The sequence below is a fragment of the Prionailurus bengalensis genome, chromosome D3 (genome assembly GCF_016509475.1).
Source record: "Prionailurus bengalensis isolate Pbe53 chromosome D3, Fcat_Pben_1.1_paternal_pri, whole genome shotgun sequence".
Lineage (NCBI taxonomy): Eukaryota > Metazoa > Chordata > Mammalia > Carnivora > Felidae > Prionailurus > Prionailurus bengalensis.
Window position 1 is genome coordinate 14,756,790 of NC_057356.1, and position 23,353 is coordinate 14,780,142.

General features: G+C 38.3%; 1 protein-coding gene across 3 annotated transcripts in view; it reads right to left on the bottom strand.

The window, feature by feature from the left end:
* Positions 1 to 23,353, bottom strand: part of TAOK3 (TAO kinase 3) — a 183,702-nt gene that overhangs the window by 42,926 nt on the left and 117,423 nt on the right. For all 3 annotated transcript variants that reach the window (XM_043557718.1, XM_043557721.1, XM_043557719.1), the window contains exons 10-13: positions 15,357 to 15,450; positions 14,238 to 14,319; positions 6,765 to 6,932; positions 3,876 to 4,082 (exon numbers count right to left, since the gene is read on the bottom strand). In XM_043557718.1, coding sequence (XP_043413653.1) covers positions 3,876 to 4,082; positions 6,765 to 6,932; positions 14,238 to 14,319; positions 15,357 to 15,450 — 551 coding nt within the window. The remainder of the gene's footprint in view (positions 1 to 3,875; positions 4,083 to 6,764; positions 6,933 to 14,237; positions 14,320 to 15,356; positions 15,451 to 23,353) is intronic.

Consider the following 23,353-nt stretch of genomic DNA (forward strand, 5'->3'; position numbering starts at 1 on the left):
TAGCATGTGACACAATTTCTTTCCTCATTCAGGTGGGATAATAGTCCACTGTGTGCATATATCATATTTTGCTTCTCTCTTCATTCATCAATGAATGCTGGGTTGCTTCCATGTTTTAGCTATTATAAATAATGTTGCTATGAACACGGATACAGACATTTCTTTTAGATACTACTTTCATGTTTTGGGAGGATATATACCCAGAAGCAGAATTGCTGGATCATGTGGTAATTATGTTTTTAATTTTTTGAGGAACCACCATACTATTTTCCACAGCAGCTAGACCATTTTACATTCCCATCAACAGTGCACAAGGATTCCAATTTTTCCACATTCTGGTCCATTCCTGTCATTTTTTGTTTTGTTGATAGCAGCCATCCTAATGGGTATGAGGTGGTATCTTACTGTAGTTTTGATTCGCATTTCCCTAATGATTAATGATGTTGAGCATCTTTTCATGTGCTATGGTTTTTATTTTCTTTGGAAAAATGTCTATTCAAGTCCTTGCTCATTTTTGATTTGGGCTGTTCGTTTTTTGGCTGTTGAATTTTTTTGTTTTTGTTTTTTTCATTTTAAGTTTATTTATTTTCAGAGAGAGAGGGAGGGGGAGAGAGAGGGAGAGAGAGGGAGAGAGGGAGAGAGAGAGAGAGGGAGAGAGAGAGAGAGAGAGGGAGAGAGAGGGAGAGCGAGGGAGAGGGAGAGAGAAGGAGAGAGAGGGAGAGGGAGAGAGAGGGAGGGAGAGGGAGGGAGAGGGAGAGAGAGGGAGAGAGAGGGAGGGAGAGGGAGAGAGAGGGAGAGAGAGGGAGAGGGAGAGAGAGGGAGAGGGAGAGAGAGGGAGAGGGAGAGAGAATGAATGAGTATGAATGTAAAGCAGGCTCAGCACTATCAGTGCAGAGCCCCATGCGGGGCTCAAACTCACAAACCTGTGAGATCATGACCTGAGCCGACATCAAGAGTCAAGCACCACCCAGGTGCCCCTGGTTGGTGAGTTTTAGGAGCTCTCTCTCTATTATAGATATCAATCCCTTATTAGATATGCAAATATTAGATAAGCAAACATTAGATTTGCAAATATAATCTGCAAATATTTTGTTATATTCTGTGGGTTGCTTTTTTACTCTGTTCATGTTGTCTTTTGATTAGCCTGCTTATATTTTCAAGTTAATTCATTCAGTTTTATTTGCAAATGTTTTTTAAATTTCTTCCATCACACTTTCTCTATATATTTATTTCATAATAAAATAGAAATGCATTATATAACTTAAATTATTCCTGACAAACATTTAGTATGGATCAAATACAACTACCTTCTATTTCAGAATATAAATTAACATCTATCCTTAAGTGATTATACCATGCAAGAGAAAAAAATATTGAAAAACCTGTATTATCATAAGACAGCTCTGTACCATCACACAAAAATTAGAATTAAAATCCCCAATAAGTTCAAGACTAGGGTTTTCCTTCTTGTTGACTATGCTAGTAGTATCTTCTAATTCTGTTCTCATTTGAGGGGTCCTGGATCCAGTGGAAATCCTTTTCCTTTCATCCCTGTACCCATGGAGCCCCAGAGGGAACAGAAGGGAGAGAGCCAAATCTGTCAGCATTCATGATAGCTCCTTCCAAAAAGAGATTCCAGCAAAACCTTCTTTTCTACCCTTCAAATATAGGATCACTTGCCCATGTTCAAAGAGAGCTGGCTGTCAATGCTGAACTCTTAGTGGATTTCTACTTTGGTCTAGTATCACTCCTTTCTTCAAAATGCTTCCATGGCTTTCTGATAATCAGGGTCCTTGCTGTCTCTCTGGACTCCATTCACTCTTTACATCGCTCACCAAGCTCTAACCTCTCTGATCTTTTCCCTCTTCCTTGAATATACAAAGTTCTTTTTGTCTCAGGGCCTTTGCGCTTGTTACTTTCTGACTCACCTCCTTGTCTCACCCCAAGTTAGCTAGCTTCTACTTATCTTTGAAATTTTAGCTTAAATGTCACTTCATAAGGTAGTCTTTCCACTACTCCCTGATTGACTAAATCCTTTTACCCAGAGCAGAAGTTTCATAATTACATGATACAGTTATTTGCACAGTTATTTTCCTAATCTCCCCCAGAGACAATAAGTTTCATGAAAGCACCATGTCTGATTTATTTCCTATACATCCACAGGACCTACCATAGTTCCTAGCACATAGTAGAGGTCCTCACCAATTTTTGTCGGATAAATGAATAAGTTAATCAGTTTACTAAAAAAGCTTTTTTAATGTTTATTTATTTTTGAGAGAGAGAGAGAAAGAGAGACAGACAGAGTGTGAGCAGGGGAGGGGAGAGAGAGAGGGAGACACAGAATCCGAAGCAGGCTCCAGGCTCCGAGCTTCCAGCACAGAGCCCGATGCGGGGCTCGAACTCACAAACTGTGGGATCATGACCTGAGCCGAAGCTGGACGCTTCACTGACTGAGCCACCCAGGCGCCCCAAGTTAATCAGTTTAGAAAATAGATGTGTATCCTTTTACTACTTACGACCAGGGACCAATGTATTTTCTCCTGCCCTTCATCCTTACCTGTTCAATTTCCTTTTCCTTCCCAGGAAAAGGCACCAATTGAAGTCTAAGTACACTGGAATTAGGGTGTAATTATTGAGATTTATTAAAATAAGTACATACACACCTTACAAGGAAAAATAAAAAAGGATTCTTTTTTATAATTCTACACTATGGACTATTTACCTAAAGTCACACAAAACATTTTTGGGACTCGGTCCAAAGAATTATTGGTAATTCTGTGAAATACTCATAGAAAATGCTCCGAAAGGAACTTTATGTTTTTTTTTTTTATGAAGTGCTTCAACTTATGAAACATGATAATCCTGTATGAAATGAGAATCTTTAATTGGAAAAGTAAAAATACAAAAACAGAATTATTCACTGAAAAGTCAGAATATTTCAGCTGACAGAACTAGTTTTAGAATTAGAAATAAATCTGAGAACAACAGAAAAGAATAGAAACTGTATCTAAAACAAATGGTATCTTGGGAATATACATTAAGAAACATATTTATTAAAAAACTTTTTTTTTTTTTAATTTTTATAGAGAGAGAGAGGGAGGGTGCGATCAGGGGAGAGAGGCAGTGGGAGAGACAGAGAATCTCAAGCAGGCTCCATGTTGAGCGTGGAGCTCTATCCCATGACCCTGGGATCATGACCCAAGTCAAAATGAAGAGGTGGACGCTCAACAGGCTGAGTCACCCAGGCGCCCCAAGAAACAAACTTCCGTGAGCATACTTCTGAAAGGGTACAACCAATGGATTATACTCAGGAAGCTGTTAAGATTTGCAGTTTTAGGGGCCCCTGGGTGGGCCAGTCCGTTGAGCGTCTGACTTTGGGTCAGGCCGTGATCTCACGGCTTGTGAGTTCGAGCCCTGCATTAGGCTCTGTGCTGATGGCTCAGAGCCTGGAGCATGCTTTGGATTCTGTGTCTCCCTCTCTCTGCTCCTCCGTCGCTCATGCTCTCTCTCTCCTTCAACAATAAATAAACATTAAAATTTTTTTTAAAAAGATGTACGGCATTAAAGTTATTGGTTTAGAGAGGATTTTATCAATTTCTTTGACTTGGAGGCTATGGATTTATTTATTTTTATTTATTGATGATGGTAGACATCAGAGCAGCAAGAGGAAGATGAAGAAAATAGGCCCAGCTATAGCTTGCAGAGTCCTTTATTACCTTTTTACTGTAAGAGAACCATCAAGGGCTTGGTCTAGTCCCATATTTCAGTTGTAGAAAGAGAACACTGACATGTCTGGATGCTAAGCGGCCTGAGCTGGCTTCACTACGATTGGTAAAGCCTAGAGCTGCGGAGGGTACCACAGAACCGAAACCTACCTTCTTGGGCACAACAGAGGAACTGGAATTGACTGGGCTTTCATCATCGTGCATCAAGACAGGCTCAGAGCTGTTCTCCTCCATGACCTCCTGCATGCTGTTCACACTGCTGCTCTGGCTGCCTGTACTCACAGACACACTTGGGATGGAATGATTGCTGCCCAGGCTGTCCATTTCCCTGATCAGGCTGGTTCCATGTTCGCTGTCCTATAAAAATGGGGCATGGGGGTTAAAAAAAAATGACTAGAGATAAAGTCCCAATTCATTGACTAAGCTATTAAGCACACTCAATTCTGCAGTGCCAAGTTGCTTTTCTGCCAAATCTGCCAAGATAAACTTTTCATGCAGTGACTCCACTACTCCCCCCACCATTTTCAGACATCTCAAATTCACTTCTATGCCTTCCTCAGGGGCCATTATGGACATGGGTCATAAGGCCCCAAATGCTGCTATCCCAGGGCTTTCCCCTGTCAGATGCAATGATCATATTATTGTATGGCTAATCAGCAAGCAGAAATCAGGCCAGGTTTGTAAGAGACTTTCAGGGACAATCAAGGTGCTAGATAAAGACCGTACATATTTACAAATAGGGAGTTGGTCTTTGGAAACTAAGAGTGGAAAGAGTTTCCAGAGAATCGACAAGCAATATACTCCTTGGCAAATCACTATTGAATAACTTCATGCCTAAGCAGGGATACTATTTCTACTGTCATGGATAGGTAATTAAATTCTGCCTCCCTCAAGCAATTCTATCGTGCTTACCTCTGTAATCTTATTAAATATATCTGTTAAATAATACTGGTATTCATCACTGCTATTCCAAAGACTACTATTTGAGAAGTGGTAAAATAATCAGCACATATAATTTACTCATCACAGTGGGATATCTTTTGATATAAGATTAAATAATATAATTAGAGCACCTTAGTTCCAAAAAAAATCCTATTTTCAAAGAGTCATACTGTGTGTATCTAACTTTAATGAACTGTTACTTAGCCATGGCAATATAAGGAATCACTAGCATAGGTAATTTGGGTAATTTAATATGGTAGATAACACATTACATGTTTAATAGATTTATTTTCCCAATTAAAGGGGAACATTGGTATATGTGCAATCAAGAGATTTTATAGTCCAATTCAGTTTTCTGAATTTCATTTTTATAATTGTTATTTTTTCTTTCACATCAAAAAGGTAAAATAAAATTCATTGTTCATTTCTTTCCTCTTTTCTATCTAGTTTTAAAGGAAGAAGATTTTTTTTTTTTTTTTTTTTAGTTTACCTATCCATTTGAGAGACAGCAAGAGTGAGCGTGCATGCGTGCATGAGGGAGAGGCAGAGAGAGAGAATCCCAAGCAGGCTCCACACTGTCAGTGCAAAGTCTGACATGGGGCTCAGTCTCACGAACACGAGACCATGACCTGAGCTGAACTCAAGAGTCAGATGCTTAACCGACTGAGCCAACCAGGCGCCCGAGGAGTCCTTTCTTTTTGTTCAAGGCTTTAATATTCCTGCTATCTCATGCACTTCCTGAGATCCTGCTTCTTTAACTATGTCTGTTTCTTCTAATTTCCATGCCTCTGTCCTGACTTCTTCCACTCTGCCTGTAAACATGAAGACGCCTGCCCCATGCTCGCATACCTCTCTACATACTGCCCTTTGTCACTTTTCTCTCTCAGCCAAATTTATGAATCTTAACATAACCAGCTTTCCCTGTTTCTACTTTCCCCCTTCCCATTTATTCTACAAACCCACAGTTCTCTATTATTCATCCTAACTATTCCTGTAAAACTGCTCTTATGAAGGTCATCAAGAATGCCTTACTTGTAAAACCCAGTTAACGTGTTTTTTGTTTGTTTGTTGGTTGGTTGGTTGGTTTTTGGTCCTTGTCTAACATGACCTCTCTGTGGCATCCGAAACACTGGCTGCTTGAAGTTGTGGACTCTCAGAACACCTGTGATGTCTGTTCCTTAGGGTCTCTTATCTGGCACGGCTCTCTTGTCATTCATTATTATTATAATGCTCTTGACCCCCAGCTAAGCACCCTTTACCTAGACCTCTTTCTTATGTTCTGGGTTTGAATTTCCCAACCAACTGCCGGACATCACTATTCAGGCATCCCAACTGTCCTTACCCTTGCCTCAACAAATCCTTCTTAAGTTATCTGATGAGAAACCAGAAAGTCACCTCTCCTTTGAAAACTTCATCTGTATACTAGGTCAGCAGCATATGATGCTGGGACCTTAAACTCAACATCACCAAACTGAAATCACCCTAAATCCATTCTTTCTCCTTGGTTCTTCTTCTCTGTTCTTGGTATTGCCATAGTCTATTCACCCAGGCTAAAATGTTCAGAGTCACCTCAAACTCCTCCTCATCTGTCACAGCCACTTTCAGTGAGAAGCACTGTATTTTCTAATCTACCTTTACAGTGTTTCTCAAAAGTCTTCCTTCCCCCTCCCCCACCACCAGCATTGCCCTTATTGCCTCTTGCATGGACTAGTCTACAGAATGTAACACATTCAAGCCCATCTTACACTCTGTTGCCAGGATAATCTACCTAAAGTACAGCACTTTCCTGAGTCTAAAATGCCCTATGCCTGTCTCTCAAAAACCACCCATGTCGTGTCCTTCATACAACCTTCACTAATTCTCCCCAGCAGGCTTATTTTCTCCGCACTATGACCCTTGCATGGTGACATATCTCGGTAACGTTTTTCATATTTTGTCTTATTTAAGACTTATTTTACGAATGTCTCTTTTGCAATTCTGCATGTTTCTTGAGGCACGGGGCACCGATTACATTTTTATCGCCTAAAGTGGTTTACCAAGTGCCCAGTCCAGAACTTTCCCACTCTTAGAGCGCCTGCTATAATAAACTGGACCTACTTCTTCATCCTCCTGTGACTCATTCAAGGGTCCATTTCGTGTCTCTTGGAAAAGGATTTTTTTCATTTTTCGGTACTGTAGGTTATCTAATTCACGAACAGCATCTTTTGTCCTCTGTATGAGGTCAATCAGGACACGTAGTGGCCGGTCTCGTCGGACAAAATCATGCTGATTGAGGGAGGAGAAAAAACAGAAACTGATAGTGAGAAAACAGATTTGGGGGCACAAGATTTACATTATAAAGCGAAACAGACATAACCAGGTCTGTTGATTTTGCGGAAATAACAAGATATGACTTTCATTTCGCACAACCTCTCAATTTGTATAAATCTTATAAAGAGATAACTACGCTTTTCTCTTCTTCCCCAAGCCCCATTTTGTGGACTTTGTCCTGGAGTCTACTTGAGAATTCTTGAGATTTACTTTAACATGTAACCGATAATGACTAGTACTTTGGACGCTTGTAACTTTCAAGTCTGAAGCTATGTAATAAGTAGAAGTGATGTAGAGTTCAAGAATATTATTGTTGTAACCTGCCTCAATTCTCCTACCCACTCCACAATACCCCTTTTAAACGACTGTGTGTATTTTGTTTTCTATTTTGGTGGTCGTGAAGAGTATATGCGTGAAAATATGGCAGCTTTACTTAGAGGTCATAATTCTGGCAGCTTCATTTTCCCTTTACAGAACTGCACAACCACAAATAAGGGAAAAGGGCCTCTGAAGAGTGAAAAGAACTCCCCCAAAGTCCATAAATTTTTCCTGGTATAAACAGCCCTCACTTTCAATATTATCAGCGATCTTTACACATATTATGGTTTCCTGGTTTCTCAGTCTGCAGCAGTTTGGAAAGAGGGAATAAAAGTGGGAGAATAGAGGAGGGAGAGCTGTTAGAACTAGGGTTGTTTGTTGTAAAAAAGAACGGTCTTTGAAAGTTCTTGGGCAGCCTGACAATAAAAAGAGAGAAATTCCACGACTAACACACCTACCAACCAACCACATAAAAATGAACAAAGGTTTGTGGGCTATTTTGCAAAGGGGAAAATGCTCCTCAGGCAGTCCTTTTATATGCCACGAGTTGACAAAACACTACCGGTTCTGAGCCGTCAAGAAGTGAAATTACGTTCATTATGCTTTCTTTAAGAAGGCAGAAAAGTACATCATGGATTCTGACGAGATTACACAGAAAATGATCAAAAGTGGGGGGAGGAAGTTTTGTTTTTTTCAAGGAAAAGTTTCAGTTACACGGAAAATTCACTTATGCGAAATTGTAATTTGAAGATATTGGGTAAAGGGGATATAATGTGCTAGGCCCTAGATGATGGAACGGATTTCATTTCTTCCTAAGTTAAACAGGTATAAAAGAGAAGTCGGGCCATTGTGAGAAAAACACGTACATGTCCTGTGGTTCTTCACCCCGACTTTGCTGTCAGGGGAACTGTGGCTTTTGCTCTTGCTTTTATAAAACATCTCTTCCTCTGCCAAGAGTCCTTTCTGAAAATGAAACACCATTCCCAGAAGCAAGAGTAGCCCGCATATTTCGAGATGAGAGTGAAAGGGAGAAAGTAAATTATTTTGTTCCTCTACTGCTTGCAATTATACAAGAGCAAATCGGTTTTGAGTAAACTTCAAGCTAGTATTTAGGATCAGTGAATTTTAGAACAGGAATAGGTGTTAGAAGCCCTTTCATTTTCAAGGTGTGAAAATTCAGGCACAGAGGGGTTAGGTGACTTACACAGCTAGCTACTGCAAGAGCTAGGGCTACAACTCAGCTTTGCTCATTTGGTGTTCGTTTTCCGGTGGGCTATCACCACTATCATCTTTCTAAAACATGGGTTTGATTGTGTCACTCATTGTAACAGACACTGGTGTCCCATTTATCTCCCATTCCAACCTCTTTTCCTTGCCTTCATCTACTGTGAACACTAGAAAGCAAAAGGGTTGCTTGAACTCCAGCCTTTTTTATACTTAAAAAATAACGATATGACAGAGTTCTGGCAAATGAGACGCTGTCTAGGCACAGAAGTCTCTGAGGGCAGTTTTGTTTTCTAGAAGAAAAAGGCAAGGCACCTGAAGAAAGGGTGTTTTCCCCTCTGCCCTTCCTTCTTTCTCCTCTTGGGATAAAGACTTTTCCTAGAGATGCAGGAGCCATTTTGTGACCAAGAAGATAAAAACCACCTGCTGAAGATGATAAAGTAGGAAGATAGAAAGAGCCTGGATCCATGATGACATTGGTGAGCTGCTTACAGCTCTGGACTCTGCTCGTAACATCTTCTTTCTCAATGCCCTGCACTTGTTGCACAAGGTAATTAAGCCCTTAACCCGTTCAAGCCTTTTAAAACTGATATACTCAAAGTCTTCAAAACATGCCTCCAGGGGCACCTGGGTGGCTCAATGGGCTAAGCATCTGACTCTTGATCTCGGCTCAGGTCATGATCTCACCGTTCGTGAGTTGGAGCCTCCAGTCAGGCTCTGCGCTGCCGGCAGAGGTCTGCTTGGGATTCTGTCTCTCCCTCTCTCTCCCTGCCCCTCCTCTGCTCATGCTCGCTCTTTCACTCTCTCAAAAAACAAACAAACAAAAAAACATGCCTTGATGATAAAGTCTAGCCTTTTACAGCCAGGTTCATGGTTATAATTTTGGCTCAAATCTAGTCACTCCTAGACCTCTTTCCCATCCAATGCATATAGTACAGTCTAGATAGTTATTGACTCATGACATGTGTTTCATACCTGTATACCTTTGCTCATGTTCTCTCTGCCTGCAACCCCATCTCCTCCTGCTCTCCAAAGTCCATTACTCTTGACACCCTTACAACTAAAAGGTCCCCAGATCCTTTAAAAAGAATGATTTCATTGTTCTTGAAAGTATATTTCCTTGAAACGTTTAAATACAGAAAAATGCATAAAAGACAGTAAAAGAAAAACATCCCAAATTCCATCATCCAGAAGTAAATAAAGAATGTTATTTTACATGTTCTCACACAGGATAATGGATATCTAAAAACAATTTTACATGGGAAGATTATGCATGCTAATTTTAAGAAAATCTGTGAAATTAAGGTATACTTAAATGTAGCAGAATTAGAAAACAATGAAGTAATTGCTTAACTTCAGTTATAATTTCTTCACCAATAGTTACCAGTTCTTAAAAAATCCTCTAAAGTTAAGGAAAAAAAAAAAAAAAGATGACAGAGATTAGAATTACTTTTTTTTTAATTATGCATTTCAACTTAAGAATTATTATCGACCAGCTACTCTGAAAAAGAGGAAAATTAGTACACTTATCTTTCTTTCCTACCCCTAGGTTGTTCTAGTTACATTAGTATTTTTACACTGTCAGTGCCTATAGCATTTACATTCTGCTCTTTAACCATATAAATGATTTTACCTTGGTTCTATATTGAAATGGATTCAATGTGACGGTGACGTTTTAATGTCAGGAAGAAAATGTGAAGAAAAAATGGATTAAGAATATTTAGGAATAAGATAGCCAACTGAGGTGGGGGGAAGTTGACTTCCTTACAACAAATTTTTATATCACCTCTCAAAAGAAGCCCACCATAAACAACACCAAAAGAGGAACAGGGAAAAAATATTTGCAAGACCTACTACAAATTAATAATAATAATAATAAAGCCCAATGATCAGACAAATGGGTAAAGATCACAAAGAATTTACAGAAAAGGAAACCAATGGCTTTTCAACGTATGAAAGATGCATCAACTTAGCTCATAATGAGAAATACAAATTAAAACTACGAGTTTTTCACTGATCTGAGAGCCAAGTTGAAAATTTGATGGTCCTCATCTTTGTTAGTGGGACTATAAATTGGTACAACTTCTTTGGAGGACGATTTGTCAGTATCCGTTTAAATTTAAAATCTATATTCCCTCTGATTAGCAATTCCACTTCCATGATTTTATTCTTTAGATATCCGTATACAGTACACGATGACACATGTACACAAACTCACTGCAGCAGTTTGTAATAGCAAAAGATCGCAAACCCCATAAAGAAGTTGGTTAAAAAAAGCACGGTCGTTCTAATGTTACAGAGCCACTCATAAGAATGAGGTACCCAAAACATACTGTAAAGTAAAACAGACAATCAAGTTAGAACAATGTTTAGAGCTAGCTCCCACTGGTGCAAAAATAAAATAAGAATATTTACTTCCATATGCATAAAATATCTCTAGAAAAATATGCACAAGATTGGTGATAGTGGTTGCTGCCTCTAGAGAGGGGCTCAGAATAGGAAGAAGATTTACTTTTCTCACTCTGTCTTCCTAAATTCGTATTACCTACCAATATGAAGAATGTAGTCCCTTTTTTAAAAATAACTTTTTTTTTTTTTTAACATTTATTTATTATTGAGAGACAGAGAGACACAGAGCCTGAGCAGGGGAGGGGCAGAGACAGGGGTAGACATAGAATCTGAAGCAGGCTCCAGGCTCTGAGCTGTCAGCACAGCCAGACACGAACTGAGCCGGGCTCGAACTCACAAACCATGAGATCATGACCTGAGCCGAAGTCGGACACTGAGCCACCCAGGAGCCCCGAAGAATGTAGTCCCTTTAACCAAGCAAAAGAAATATATAAAAAGTTCTGGGGCCAATTTAAATTCAGTGTTTGCTGCCAGTCCTTGTACCAGTTTCTTCAGTTCCTAATTTATTCTTTCTTCCTTTTTCCTTTCCTCTCTTTCTTTCTTTCTTTCTTTCTTTCTTTCTTTCTTTCTTTCTTTCTTTCTTGTTTTATCACTAGATTGGCTGGATTTTGCTATTGAGCCATTGTTTAAAAAGCTATTAAGAAAAAAAAAATTGATCCAATTTGTAAGGCTTGAAAATCTAAGCTGCATTTATAACTGAAGAGCACCTTAGTGAGGACAAAGATCCACCCCCAAATATTTTTTTCAACCTATTTGTATAAGTCTTTCTTTACCCTTGGAGTTCAAGGAATTTTATCAGGTTACTGCAAATCAGTTCCATGGTGTCTTTCTTCAGGCCTCTGCTTAAAAGTCACCTCTCTAGTAAGGCCTTCCTTAACTCCTCATCTAAAAAGTTAGCTCCTGAGACACTTGCGTGGCTCAGTCAGTTAAATGTCTGACTTCAGCTCAGGTCATAATCTCATGTTTCATGAGTTTGAGCCTCACATCTGACTCTGCTGACAGTGAGGAGCCTGCTTGGGATTCTCTTTCTCTCCCTCTCTCTCTGCCCCTCCCAGCATCTCTCTTTCTCTTTCTCAAAATAGATAAATTTAGGGGGGAAAAAACCCCACCCAAACATTAGGTCCTGGGGCACCTGGCTGGCTTAGTTGGAAGAACATGCAACTCTTTAATTTGGGGGTATGTGCTTGAGCCCCATGTTGTGGGTAGAGTTAATTAAAACAAACAAACCACCAGCTCCTGCTCCAGCTTTATTTTTTCTGCAAAGAATTTACTACCAACTGATATATATTTACTTTATCATATTTACTTGTTAGTGTTTGGAACAGTGCTTGGGCATGTAGTAGACAATCAGTAACTGTTGAGTAAATGGTGGGCTTGTTTGATTTGGCCCACCAAATCAAATTAAGATGAAATCAAGTCAAATAAAGATCCAAACAGTTATTTCCAATAAAGTTTTCTTCAGGTATATCTTTAAGTATCTTCTGCTAGATGTGTTTTGCTTCCTTCTTCAGGAGTAATAGGTTGGCATATAATTAGATCTCCTGTCTTCCACAGATGCCATCTTCATTATAATCATCTTTAGAATTTTTTCCCTTGCATTTAACTTTTATTTCCCTACAACTTTCTATCCTTGGAAATACCCTAAATGGATTGGTTTATTACATTTGTTTATTGCTTATGATTCTGTGTCTTTTTTTTTTTTAATGAAATTTATTGACAAATTGGTTTCCATACAACACCCAGTGCTCATCCCAAAAGGTGCCCTCCTCAATACCCATCACCCACCCTCTCCTCCCTCCCACCCCCCATCAACCCTCAGTTTGTTCTCAGTTTTTAACAGTCTCTTATGCTTTGGCTCTCTCCCATTCTAACCTCTTTTTTTTTTTTTTTTCCTTCCCCTCCCCCATGGATGATTCTGTGTCTTAATTTTTCTCTTCTGTGTCTTTTCTTACCTCTGCCCACTTGCTTTTTATATCCTTTTGTTGTCTGTGCTCTAAAATTTGTCTTTGAATCCTTGTAGTATCTTCTTCTTTGAGGTGCTTCTCCCCCTTAGTTTTTTTTTTTTAATATTTTTTATTTTTCTTCGCCCCCTTAATTTTAATACAGCCCCAAATTATCCTTTTGTTCCCCTTTATGGTAGGGCTTTCTATGTCCCCCCCTTTTTTTTAAATCTTCACCTACTTCAAAGTAATAAAGATGTTACTTTATCTTGGGTTATCTGGTGTTTTGTTCTGGTTGTCATTTTTCCCTGAAGACATGTGGAGCTGTTGCTGAGACACACAGAGTAGAGCACATGTCTAGAACGCATGATGGCTCTACACCAAAGGGAATGGGAGTCCTTTGTCCTATTGTTTCTGCCACCGTGTTCCTGTGGGCTGCTATTTACAAGATGAAAACACTTAATTTTCCATGGAAAAATTAGCTGCCTTCAGATCTACCTCTTCAGAAACACTTACAGCCAGAGAAAATAATGTTTACAGAGTTGTAAGAAGAAGAAAACATAAACCAAGAATTTGTGACCTACACAAGGTGCTCTTCAATTCTAAAGGCAGCTGACAGTTTTAAGCTTTCAAATTTAGGCAATATAATCTTTCTGAGTTTTCCTTAAAACCAACCAGCCAACAAAAGAGTTGAAAAATATACGTCCAGAACGAGGTTAAATAAATCTGGCCCAGTCTGTACCAAATAAAAGATCTTTATATTGTAGAAGTCTCCACATACTTCACTGATATTGAGGGAACCTACATATAAAGCTTATAATAAAATGTTACATGAAGAGATGCTCAAAACCACGATGCTTAAATCAAATGAATAAAGTTAACATGATACTCTTGTCACCAACATGTATGATGTAAGGCGATATAAATGTATGCTTTGTATATTTATTGTGTATCTTCACTGCCTGATGATTTGTCAACAACCTAACTGAAAATCCCAGGGTTGGCATGTGGACCATTGGCAGACTGTCCTGAGAGCACCGTATTAAAGTGCATGCAGATATTAGTCACAGGAACATCCAAGTGATGACCAGAGCAAAGAGAAATACTCTTTGTCATAAGGCAAAAAGAGGGAGGGGGAAGCAGAGAGGATGGAAAAGATTGGGAAAAGACTACCCAGGGGAATGTACAGCAAGCACATCCATTGTGATAATCTTGCCGTTTCTATGCCTTGCTGTTATCTCTGGATAAATGACAAGGCGGCATGTTCTAATCTAGTTTGTCATGATGAGGCGCCATAGGAATGATTTACCATATTCCACTACAACATGACTTCAAATCCCCCTTCTCAAATACAAATTTGAAAAATTACCCGTAATAGTTCCGCTGACGTTGGCCTTTCCTGAGGTATTTTCTGCAAGCAGTAATCAACAAATCTCCTAAAGGAATCTGTCCTGCATGTGCAAATACATTGACAGAAAAGAAAATGAGGGTCTGTGGAATACACTGATTACTTAAAATAATTCTCACTCAAGGGAAAATTTTACATTTTAAGAGCTTTTTAATAAAATATATGGAATATTAGAAGTGGACCATTTTCAAGTTTATAGTATCTAAGCATTCATATTTGGATAATGAATGTGGAAAATTTAAAGTTAGTCAACACATAAACATATCTTAATATATAAGCAAGGTCAAAACATAATTTATATAAGAAAATGAAAAATACTATTATTTACACATATTATAGTTTTATGCACATTTTTCTTTCCCAAGATAACAACTCTCCTAAATCTCAAGTCTATATTCTTCATGGCCAGTTGTCAACCTCTCCAACACCCACCACCTATAACCAGGTAGGAAAATTTGAAGCATAAGGGAAGAGAACTTCGGAATATGCCTTCTGGATGAAAAAACGTTCTTCTCTTGAGAATCCCATTTTGTCCAGTCTCTTTAAAACTGTCCTTCTTCTATAACTCTTGTGGCCCAAACAGTTATCAAAGTGTCATAATTTTCTATATGGAATGATACATCTTCTGATAGCGTATGGTCTGATAGTGTATGTTCAACATATTTAAATAGACATATAATAAAAGAAATGACAAGTGGAAAAATAATGACATCAGAGAAGGTACTTTATCTCTGCTGAGAAGTGATAAGAGCTAAGATGATCAATACGAGACTGTCAGGATTTAAAAGACAAGACTTATTAGGAAGATAACAGGGTATGTTCCCTATAGAATTTCAGTTCCTACACGCAGTTTAAGAACACAGTACAAGCGACAGTGAGAAATAAATACATAAAAATGTGTGTGTGTGTGTGTGTGTGCGTGCATCACCAGTTCACGCCTGTAAAGCACCACTGCACTTCCTCTAACATACAATGAAGGAATGACATGGTTTCTAGGTCAGATGTTTAAAATGTAATTTAATGCGTGCCAAATACATATGGTGATTTCCTTAGAGATTTAAAATGAGAGCAGAGTCTTACCATTCATTAGACTGTAGCGTTGGGGAGTCATTCTGGGCAATGTGGTATAAGGCACTCATGGCATTCATGTTGAAAAGGGGGGGCTTCCGTTCCGCTGAAAGAAAAGAAACGATAAAGTACTTCTTGAAAGAAATCAGGCAGATAGAGAAATAAGGATCTGTGGGCAAAGCTTTGCTGCTAAATCAACGGCTCATTACTGTCATCATGCGACATAATCCACTTATTTGAATCTCTAAGGTCAGCCCAGGACAGTCCTTCAGAAGAAGCTGCTGGTCATCTTAATGTACACTGGCAAAGCTCCTAACAAGCCCATTTCAAAAAAGACAAAGAAAAATTTCTTTCTTTTTCACGTATCTTCAAAAGGCTGGTCTTGGCTTGTGTTTCCACAACAGGTATGAACATCTTCGTGTTATGTATATTGGTTTAAAAATATGTATTTATTGGAAATGAAACCCATGTGGCACAGAAAAATAGAATGAGAAGCATTATTATATAATGGAACATCTTAAGCATTACTAACATAGCATGTGAGATAAAATAATTCAATTCAATAAACACTGTTTGAAGGCTCATCCGGGCCAAATAAATGATACAGGTGGTGGTGGTGACGGGATACGGGAGGAAGGGGAAGATAAATAATAAGGAAGGTTTGGTTCACTCCCTTTTATTTTTATTTATCTATTTAAAAAATTTTAAGTTTATTTATTTATTTTGAGAGAGAGAGAGAGAGGAAAAAAAAAAAAAAAAGAAAACACAAGCAGGGGAGGGTCACAAAGAAGCAGAGGCCGAATCCCAAGCAGGCTCCACACCATCAGCGCAGAGCCCGATGTGGGGCCAAAACCCACCAACCATGAGATCATGACCCCAGCCAAGGTCAAGAGTTGGACGCCTGACTGTGCCATCCAGGTGCCCCAAGATTCACCCCCTTTAAAGAGAAACTCAGTGCAATTAGGTATTTGTTAATAGATTTATTCCAACCTAGCCCATCATGGTCTCTTTTTGGGAATTTCTATAGCTCTGTTTTAGTATACTGCCTACTTGGCCTGTGCTCTCTTATTGCACTGACATAAACATACAAATCTTTTCTCTCAAGAAACAAAAAAATCATTAGCTCTAAGAGGAAGATCTTATAACCCTAATACTCTTTAGCTTTTATTTATTCCTCAAGCAACATGTAATAAAATGTTATTCACATATAAGGTGCTCAGTTTGTTGACCAAAGGAAAGAAACAAGGTTCTAGTTCTGAGCACTTAATTTTATATTAGTTACTAGTTATTATGCCCTAGAAGATAAATCACAATCTCATTCTACTGTGCGTATCCTAATGGATTCCTTACACAGTTCCCCCTTGTAATTCATAATCTAATTCTCAGGTTTTATCAGAGTAACTTGGTTTTTAAGCAAAGATTCTTCTATCAACCTCTTTTAAAATGGAAAAAAGGGCTTATTCTTTGCAATTCTAAGAAACAAGAACTTAGGGCAGAAGTAATATGAAAGACATTTTCACTCACAGAAGGATGAACTTTTAAAAAGCCAGGGTGAGAAAACAAAAGAAAGCAACCCCTCCCCCCCAAATTTGGAAAGAACAATGTTAAGAGCAGTAAACTTTAGGGGGCGCCTAGCTGGCTCAGTGGGTTAAGAGTAGGACTTAGGACTTGGGCTCAGGTCATGATCTTGCTTTATGTGAGTTTGAGCCTTGCATTGCGTTCTGTGCTGACAGCTCAGAGCCTGGAACCTGCTTCGGATTCTGTGTCTCCCTCTCTCTCTCTGCCCCTCCCCTGCTCACATTCTGCCTCTTTCTTTCTCTCAAAAATAAACAAACATTAAAGGCCAGGTGTGTTAAGACTGGACTTGTCCTACAAATGCATTCGTCTCAATTTGGCTATCTCTGGCTATCTCTCTTTAGATTCTGTCTCCTCTCTTTCTGCCCCTCCCCCACTTGCTCGACTGCTCTCTCTCTGTCTCAAAAATAAACGTTAACAAAAAAAAAGAGTAGTGAACTTTAAGCCATTGACAGTATTCCCACAGAAGACAACTATGGTTATTCATTCATGATACTTTGGAGGGGCCTCTTACAGTCTTGACTAAATGTTCTCTGATACCTTTAAAATGTGGCAGTCTACTATTCTACAAATATTTTTTCTTAACCTCTCAACAGGATACTATACACTCATGAAATAGATACTAGTATTACAGGGGCATGAACTGATAATAAGTAGAAATCTTGAAGTTATAGTGTAGAGGCGCCTAGGTGGCTCAGTCGGTGAAGCGTCCAGCTTCAGCTCAGGTCATGATCTCATGGTTTGTGGATTCCAGCCCTGTGTTGGGCTCTGTGCTGACAGCTCAGAGGCTGGAGCCTGTTTCGGATTCTGCTTCTCCCTCACTCTCTGCCCCTCCCCCGCTCATGGTTTGTCTCTCTCTCTCAAAAATAAACAAACATTAAAAAAAAAAAAAGTTGTCGTGTGGACAAATGGATTTGTATCTGTTTCAAATGTACAAGAGTTCAGGTTTAGATTCAGGTTTATTTTTTTTATTTTTCAGCAGGGACACGCTGGAAAGCTTGGCCTTCTGCCAACTTCAAGTATTTAAAGTCAGGTGGAGCTAGGAACTCATCGTGTAACCATCAATGATTTCCCATCATTCTTAGGACAAAGTCCGGATCCTTAAACCATAGCCAGTTTACCTTTATCAACATGACCGTAGATGAGGTGCCTAAGTGGCTCAGTCGGTGAAGCATCTGACTTCAGCTCAGGTCATGATCTCACAGTTTGTGAGTTCAAGCCCCATGTCAGGCTCTGTACTGACAGCTTGGAGCCTGGAGCCTGCCTTGGATTCTTTGTCTGTCTGTCTCTCTCTCTCTCTCTCTCTCTCTCTCTCTCTCTGCCCCTCCCCTGTTTGTTCTCTGTCTCTCTCAAAAATAAACAAACATTAAAAAAATTAAACAAACATTAAAAAAATTAAACAAACATGACCCTGGCGACCTCTAGCATTTCATTCTGAGAAGTAATGCCTCCACCCTCTTCTTTTGCTTCACTGAGAGAACCAATTTTAGAACCTTTCACACATACTGCCTCCTCTGTCTGGACTCCCCTCTCACTTTCATTCCCTCAACTTTATCTGGTTAATTGTTGCCAACCTTTCAGACTTCACCTTAAATATAACTGCATTTTGCATTCATTTCATAAATATTTATTCAGGGATTATTATATGCTTGTAAGCACTTCCTCAGGGAAGCCTTCTCTGACTTCTCAGACTATTAGATTCTGTTACTGCAAATTATGTTTTTCCTTTCTACTATGGACCACAACCATAATTATTTGTGTAATTCTTTACGTAATGTGGGTCCTTTCTGCTAAGCTTCATGAGGACAAGGACAATGCCTACTATATTCATCTTCGCATTCCCACTGCTAAGCATAGCACCTGGTATCTATTTTTGGTGGTTCAAAAATACCCATAGAATAAATAAATGAAGGTAAGGAAAATTAAAGCAAGGAAGAAACTTTGTCAGCAAATAATCTTGGGCAGCAAGAAGTCACAAAAATGACTGAGGAGCGACTAAGTCTTGGGGCTTCCATCAGACGCTATGTGATGGCTTCATTCACTGCCAGAAGGATAGGAACCTTCTCACTAAATGGCAAAAGATATAAAATTCAAGCTGCTAAGAAGAACACTGAATTGCACAGGAGAAACAGCCAGGAAGGGGGACTAAAGAAAGAACAGGAATTTGGAAAGAGGATGAAGGAACAAAAAACAACAGCAAAACCCAATTCAACAGTGACAAGAAAGGCAGTAGCTTGGAAACGAAGAGGGAATGGTGAGGCCATAAGTAGCCAACACTCCACTGTGAACGACACAAGACAACAGCCAGCCACACAATGGTAGAATAGCTTTAGTAGTTAGAAGCACATGACCACAGGTACTCTAAACACACAACATAGTTCTATGGTCTGAGAAGCATTTGCTAAATACTAGTTTCAAATGGCCTCAGCTATGCTCAAGTCCTTTGCTAGATGTGCTACATAAATCCTCTGGGCCATGGTGACAGGATTCATTGCTAAGCCAGCATACTATAGAGCAAGGGTTGGGAAACTATGGCCTGCGGGCCAGATTCACCTAGAAGCCTGTTTATGTAGTTTTATTGAACTACAGCCATGTTCATTTATAAACATATTGTCTATGGCTGTTATTATGCTCAACAGCAGAGTTGAGTTGTTATGACAGAGAATGTATGGTCTGCAAAGCCTAAAACACTTATTATCTGGTCCTCTACAGAAAGTTTGTCAACCCCTTACTATAGAATGTAATAGTCTGCATACGATCTTCCACATAAGCAGCAAAATAGGAATTAGGAGTGCTTTTGAAGCCACCTTGTGATATGTAATTCATATCTTCTCAAAAGAAGGGAGGAGGGTGGAATCCTAAAAAAGGTGTATTAACTAAAAGAAAAAAAATAGTGATTTCTATTTAAAGACAATGGTCAAGTTTTTGTGGCAACAGGTTTCTTACAAACCAATGTGCCTGAAAAACATAATAATTAGTGATAACAATAGTTACTACCACTTACTGAACCCCTACTACATGTCAGGCACTCATTGCTGTCGGTCGTAATTCTCACGATAGCTCGGCAAGGTAAGCGTGATCATTCCAAGCATTATTTTCCAACTAAATAAACTGAGGTTCAGCTAGTCTGAATAATGAAACTAAGTCACATAGTAAGTGGCTAAATTGGGATTTCAACCCACCTTGTAAGAATCCAAGAAATGTGTTATTTTCACTAGGTCTCAGTGTCTTTTTGACAACCTGGTGCATTTTATGATAGATTGTACTGGGATTTAAAAAAAAAAAAAAAGGTGGGAGGGGTCCTGGCTGGCTTGGTCAGAGGAGTCTGTGGCTCTCGATCTCAAAGTTGTGAGTTCAAGCCCGACACTGGGTGTGAAGATTACTTAAAAATGGATAAACTTAACTAAATAAATAAACTTTAAAATTAAAAAAAAAAAAGCAGCAGCAACAGCTTCAGAAGAGTAAATATGCCTGCCTTCCCCTAACAGCCATCACAACATTCATTTATTAACAGATAAACAATGAGTGGCTAACATGGAAGAAGAAAAGTCCAGGCAAAAAACCTACATAAAGACATGTTTTTGGGTTTTGTTTTGTTTTCCTGGAGAATTCATTTCTGAGCACAATAAATGCCCTGACAAGGCTAATGGACCATTTGCCAGCTTCTATCATAACCTCTATAGGTAAACTAAGTTAAGCATCTGTAGGTTAAACAAATGAACATCATATTAACTTCTCTTGAAATAATCTTGAAAAATAAAATTTTTGCTGACTGGCCAATTTCAGTGTCCAAGGTTTTCAGAAGATTCTTGCATGTAACTAGTTCTCTCAGTGGAAAGTTAATTTAGCAAAAGATAATTTATAGAATAGGTTTCACCACTATGGAACTGTAGAGCTTGATCCAGGAAAAAGGGACAGTGCCGGTAACATTATCATCTTCCTCCTTTGTGATGTTACCCTAGCAATTTAAATTACAAATTAGGGAGCTTTGAAAAAAAAATGCAGTATTATAGAAGTAATGTCATAAGGAAAGGGTACAACATTATCCACAAGTTTCAAGGTAATTTCAATATTAAAAGTACAATTTAAAGTATTGCAAACATACAGAAAACTTGGAAAAATCATTAGCTTCCAGTTTTATATGCAGCAATTTGGTCTTTTTTTTTCTTCATGTAAAAAAATACTCTTCTTTTATACATGCATTAACAAGATTAATGCTAAGGAGATATATAGCAAAGCTGTCAAAAAGGTACTTGAATGGTCTATTGCACTGGCAATATAATACATTTTGAATAATTGTTGTTAAGTTAAATGTCCTTGGTAACAATTTTACTTAATGGATATTAACTGAGCAGGTACTACCATTTTTCTCTGAGTCTAAGATGCTACTGACTATAAAATGTACACTGTTTTATGTAAAACTTGGGGAAAAATGCTGCCAATTATAATTATAAAATGCGATTGCCGGTAAAATAACCACCAGTTTTAAAGAGATGTTAGAATGTCAATTAAAATCTTGGATGAAATATGACATATATCATGATCGCATTGATAATGGCCAACATTTATTGAGTACAGTATATAGAGATTATAATAAGAAGAACTTTAAATTCAGATTTTCATTTAATCCAGACAATTCTAGTAAGGTAGGAGATCTTATTACACAAATTTCATAGAGAGTTCAAACAATTTGACCAAAGTCACGCAACTAAGAAATGGCAGAGCTAGAATTAGAACTCAAGTTTGTCTGACCAAAGTCTATGCTTGTAAGTGTAGTTAATTTTATAAAAGGCAATCAAAGTTAGGCTGATACAGAGACAGTGTTTTCATACATACCTTTAATTCATTTTTATAAAAAAATAAAATCAAAAATTAAGCACAAACCAGGGCCTCTCTCAAGAGAGAAAGTACTAGAAGCATCTCCTGGGATGACTATTTGTTTCACCCAGTGTGAACTTCTGTTTGAAACTTCAGTCATTACTACATCTACATAGTACAAAAACTGATGTAATAGTGATCTTGAATGATCATAAAAGGGTATATTCTGTTTGCTTTATTTAAGAAGGCTGGAAAGGGTAGAATCTATACTACATTTAGAAAGGTTATGGTAAGAAAAAAAATTGTAAAAACAATGGGTGGACGCTAATAAGCTGTGAAATTCAACTTGGGTAGTACATCCTCTTAAATTTTCATAACTGAGGAGATGCTGCTACGGTTTCAGTGTTTTAAGTATAATTTTGGTTCACTTTGGAATATAAATGAAAAAAAAAAAGGAATAATCCTACGTACGAATGCCATTAGCTGTTATGAGCATTTGCTATGTGCCAGGCATTATGCTAAACACTTTACATGTGTTATTTTACTGAAGTCCAGCAACATCTATTGATAAATATTGTTATTTTCACTTCCATGAGAAACTGAGGCTCAAGGAAGTTAAGAAAGCTGTTCAGGCTCTTATACTCAGGATGAACATGTTATGCAACTCCAAAAGGTGTCATCTACATCCTAGACTATGTGAATGCCCGCTGGTGTTATGTGTAGCCACATGGGGTGGTCCTGCCCACTAAGTGTTGGCGAAGTCAAAATTCAAATCCAGGGTGTCTAATTTTGAAATTTACTCTATACTGCTAACTCCATGCTAGGCAGAGGGTAGGGTTGTTGTTGTTGTTTAATCAAAGGAATTTAATTTCTCGTTTTTAAAAAGTTAAATTCTTTAATATTTCAAATATGTAAAAACATGCAGATTATGACACCTACCATTTAGATTTATCAGTATTTTGCCATATTTGTTTTTTCTTCCAAATAAAGTAAGAAAGTAGATATATCTTTATTCTCCCTCCTCCTTCCCGAGAATTTTCTATTCTGAAGTTACATTTTACATCTATGTTCTTATGTTTTATTAGTATATGCATACTAATACACACTCATAAACAATATAAAGTGTTTATAAAACTTTCATAATTGGCATCATACTGTACCTAGACTTCTGCAACTTTGTTTGTTAAATATTCAATGTTATGATTTTGAGATTTATCTATGATGATACATGTAGATCCAGTTCATCCTTAACTGTGATAGAGCATTCCATAATTAATTTATCCATTCCTCACTGGGTAAGAATTCAGGTTGTGTCAACATTTTCTAGCTTCTACACCAGCTTGCATTATCGTACACATTTCCAGTGCACGTGCGTAAATATTTATTTAAGGAATATGCTTAGAAGTGAAATGTTGGGTCACTGAGACTGCCCCTCATCAACTTTACTAGATGTTGCCAATTTATATTCCAAAGTCATTATACCAATTTACATTTCTACCAGTAGTGTGTGCGTTGCTGTTTCCTTAGCAGCTTCCCCAAATTTATTATCCTCAGACTCAAGAACTTTTGCCAGTCTGATAAATGTGAAAGGGTTTTAACTTGCATCTCCCTTATTA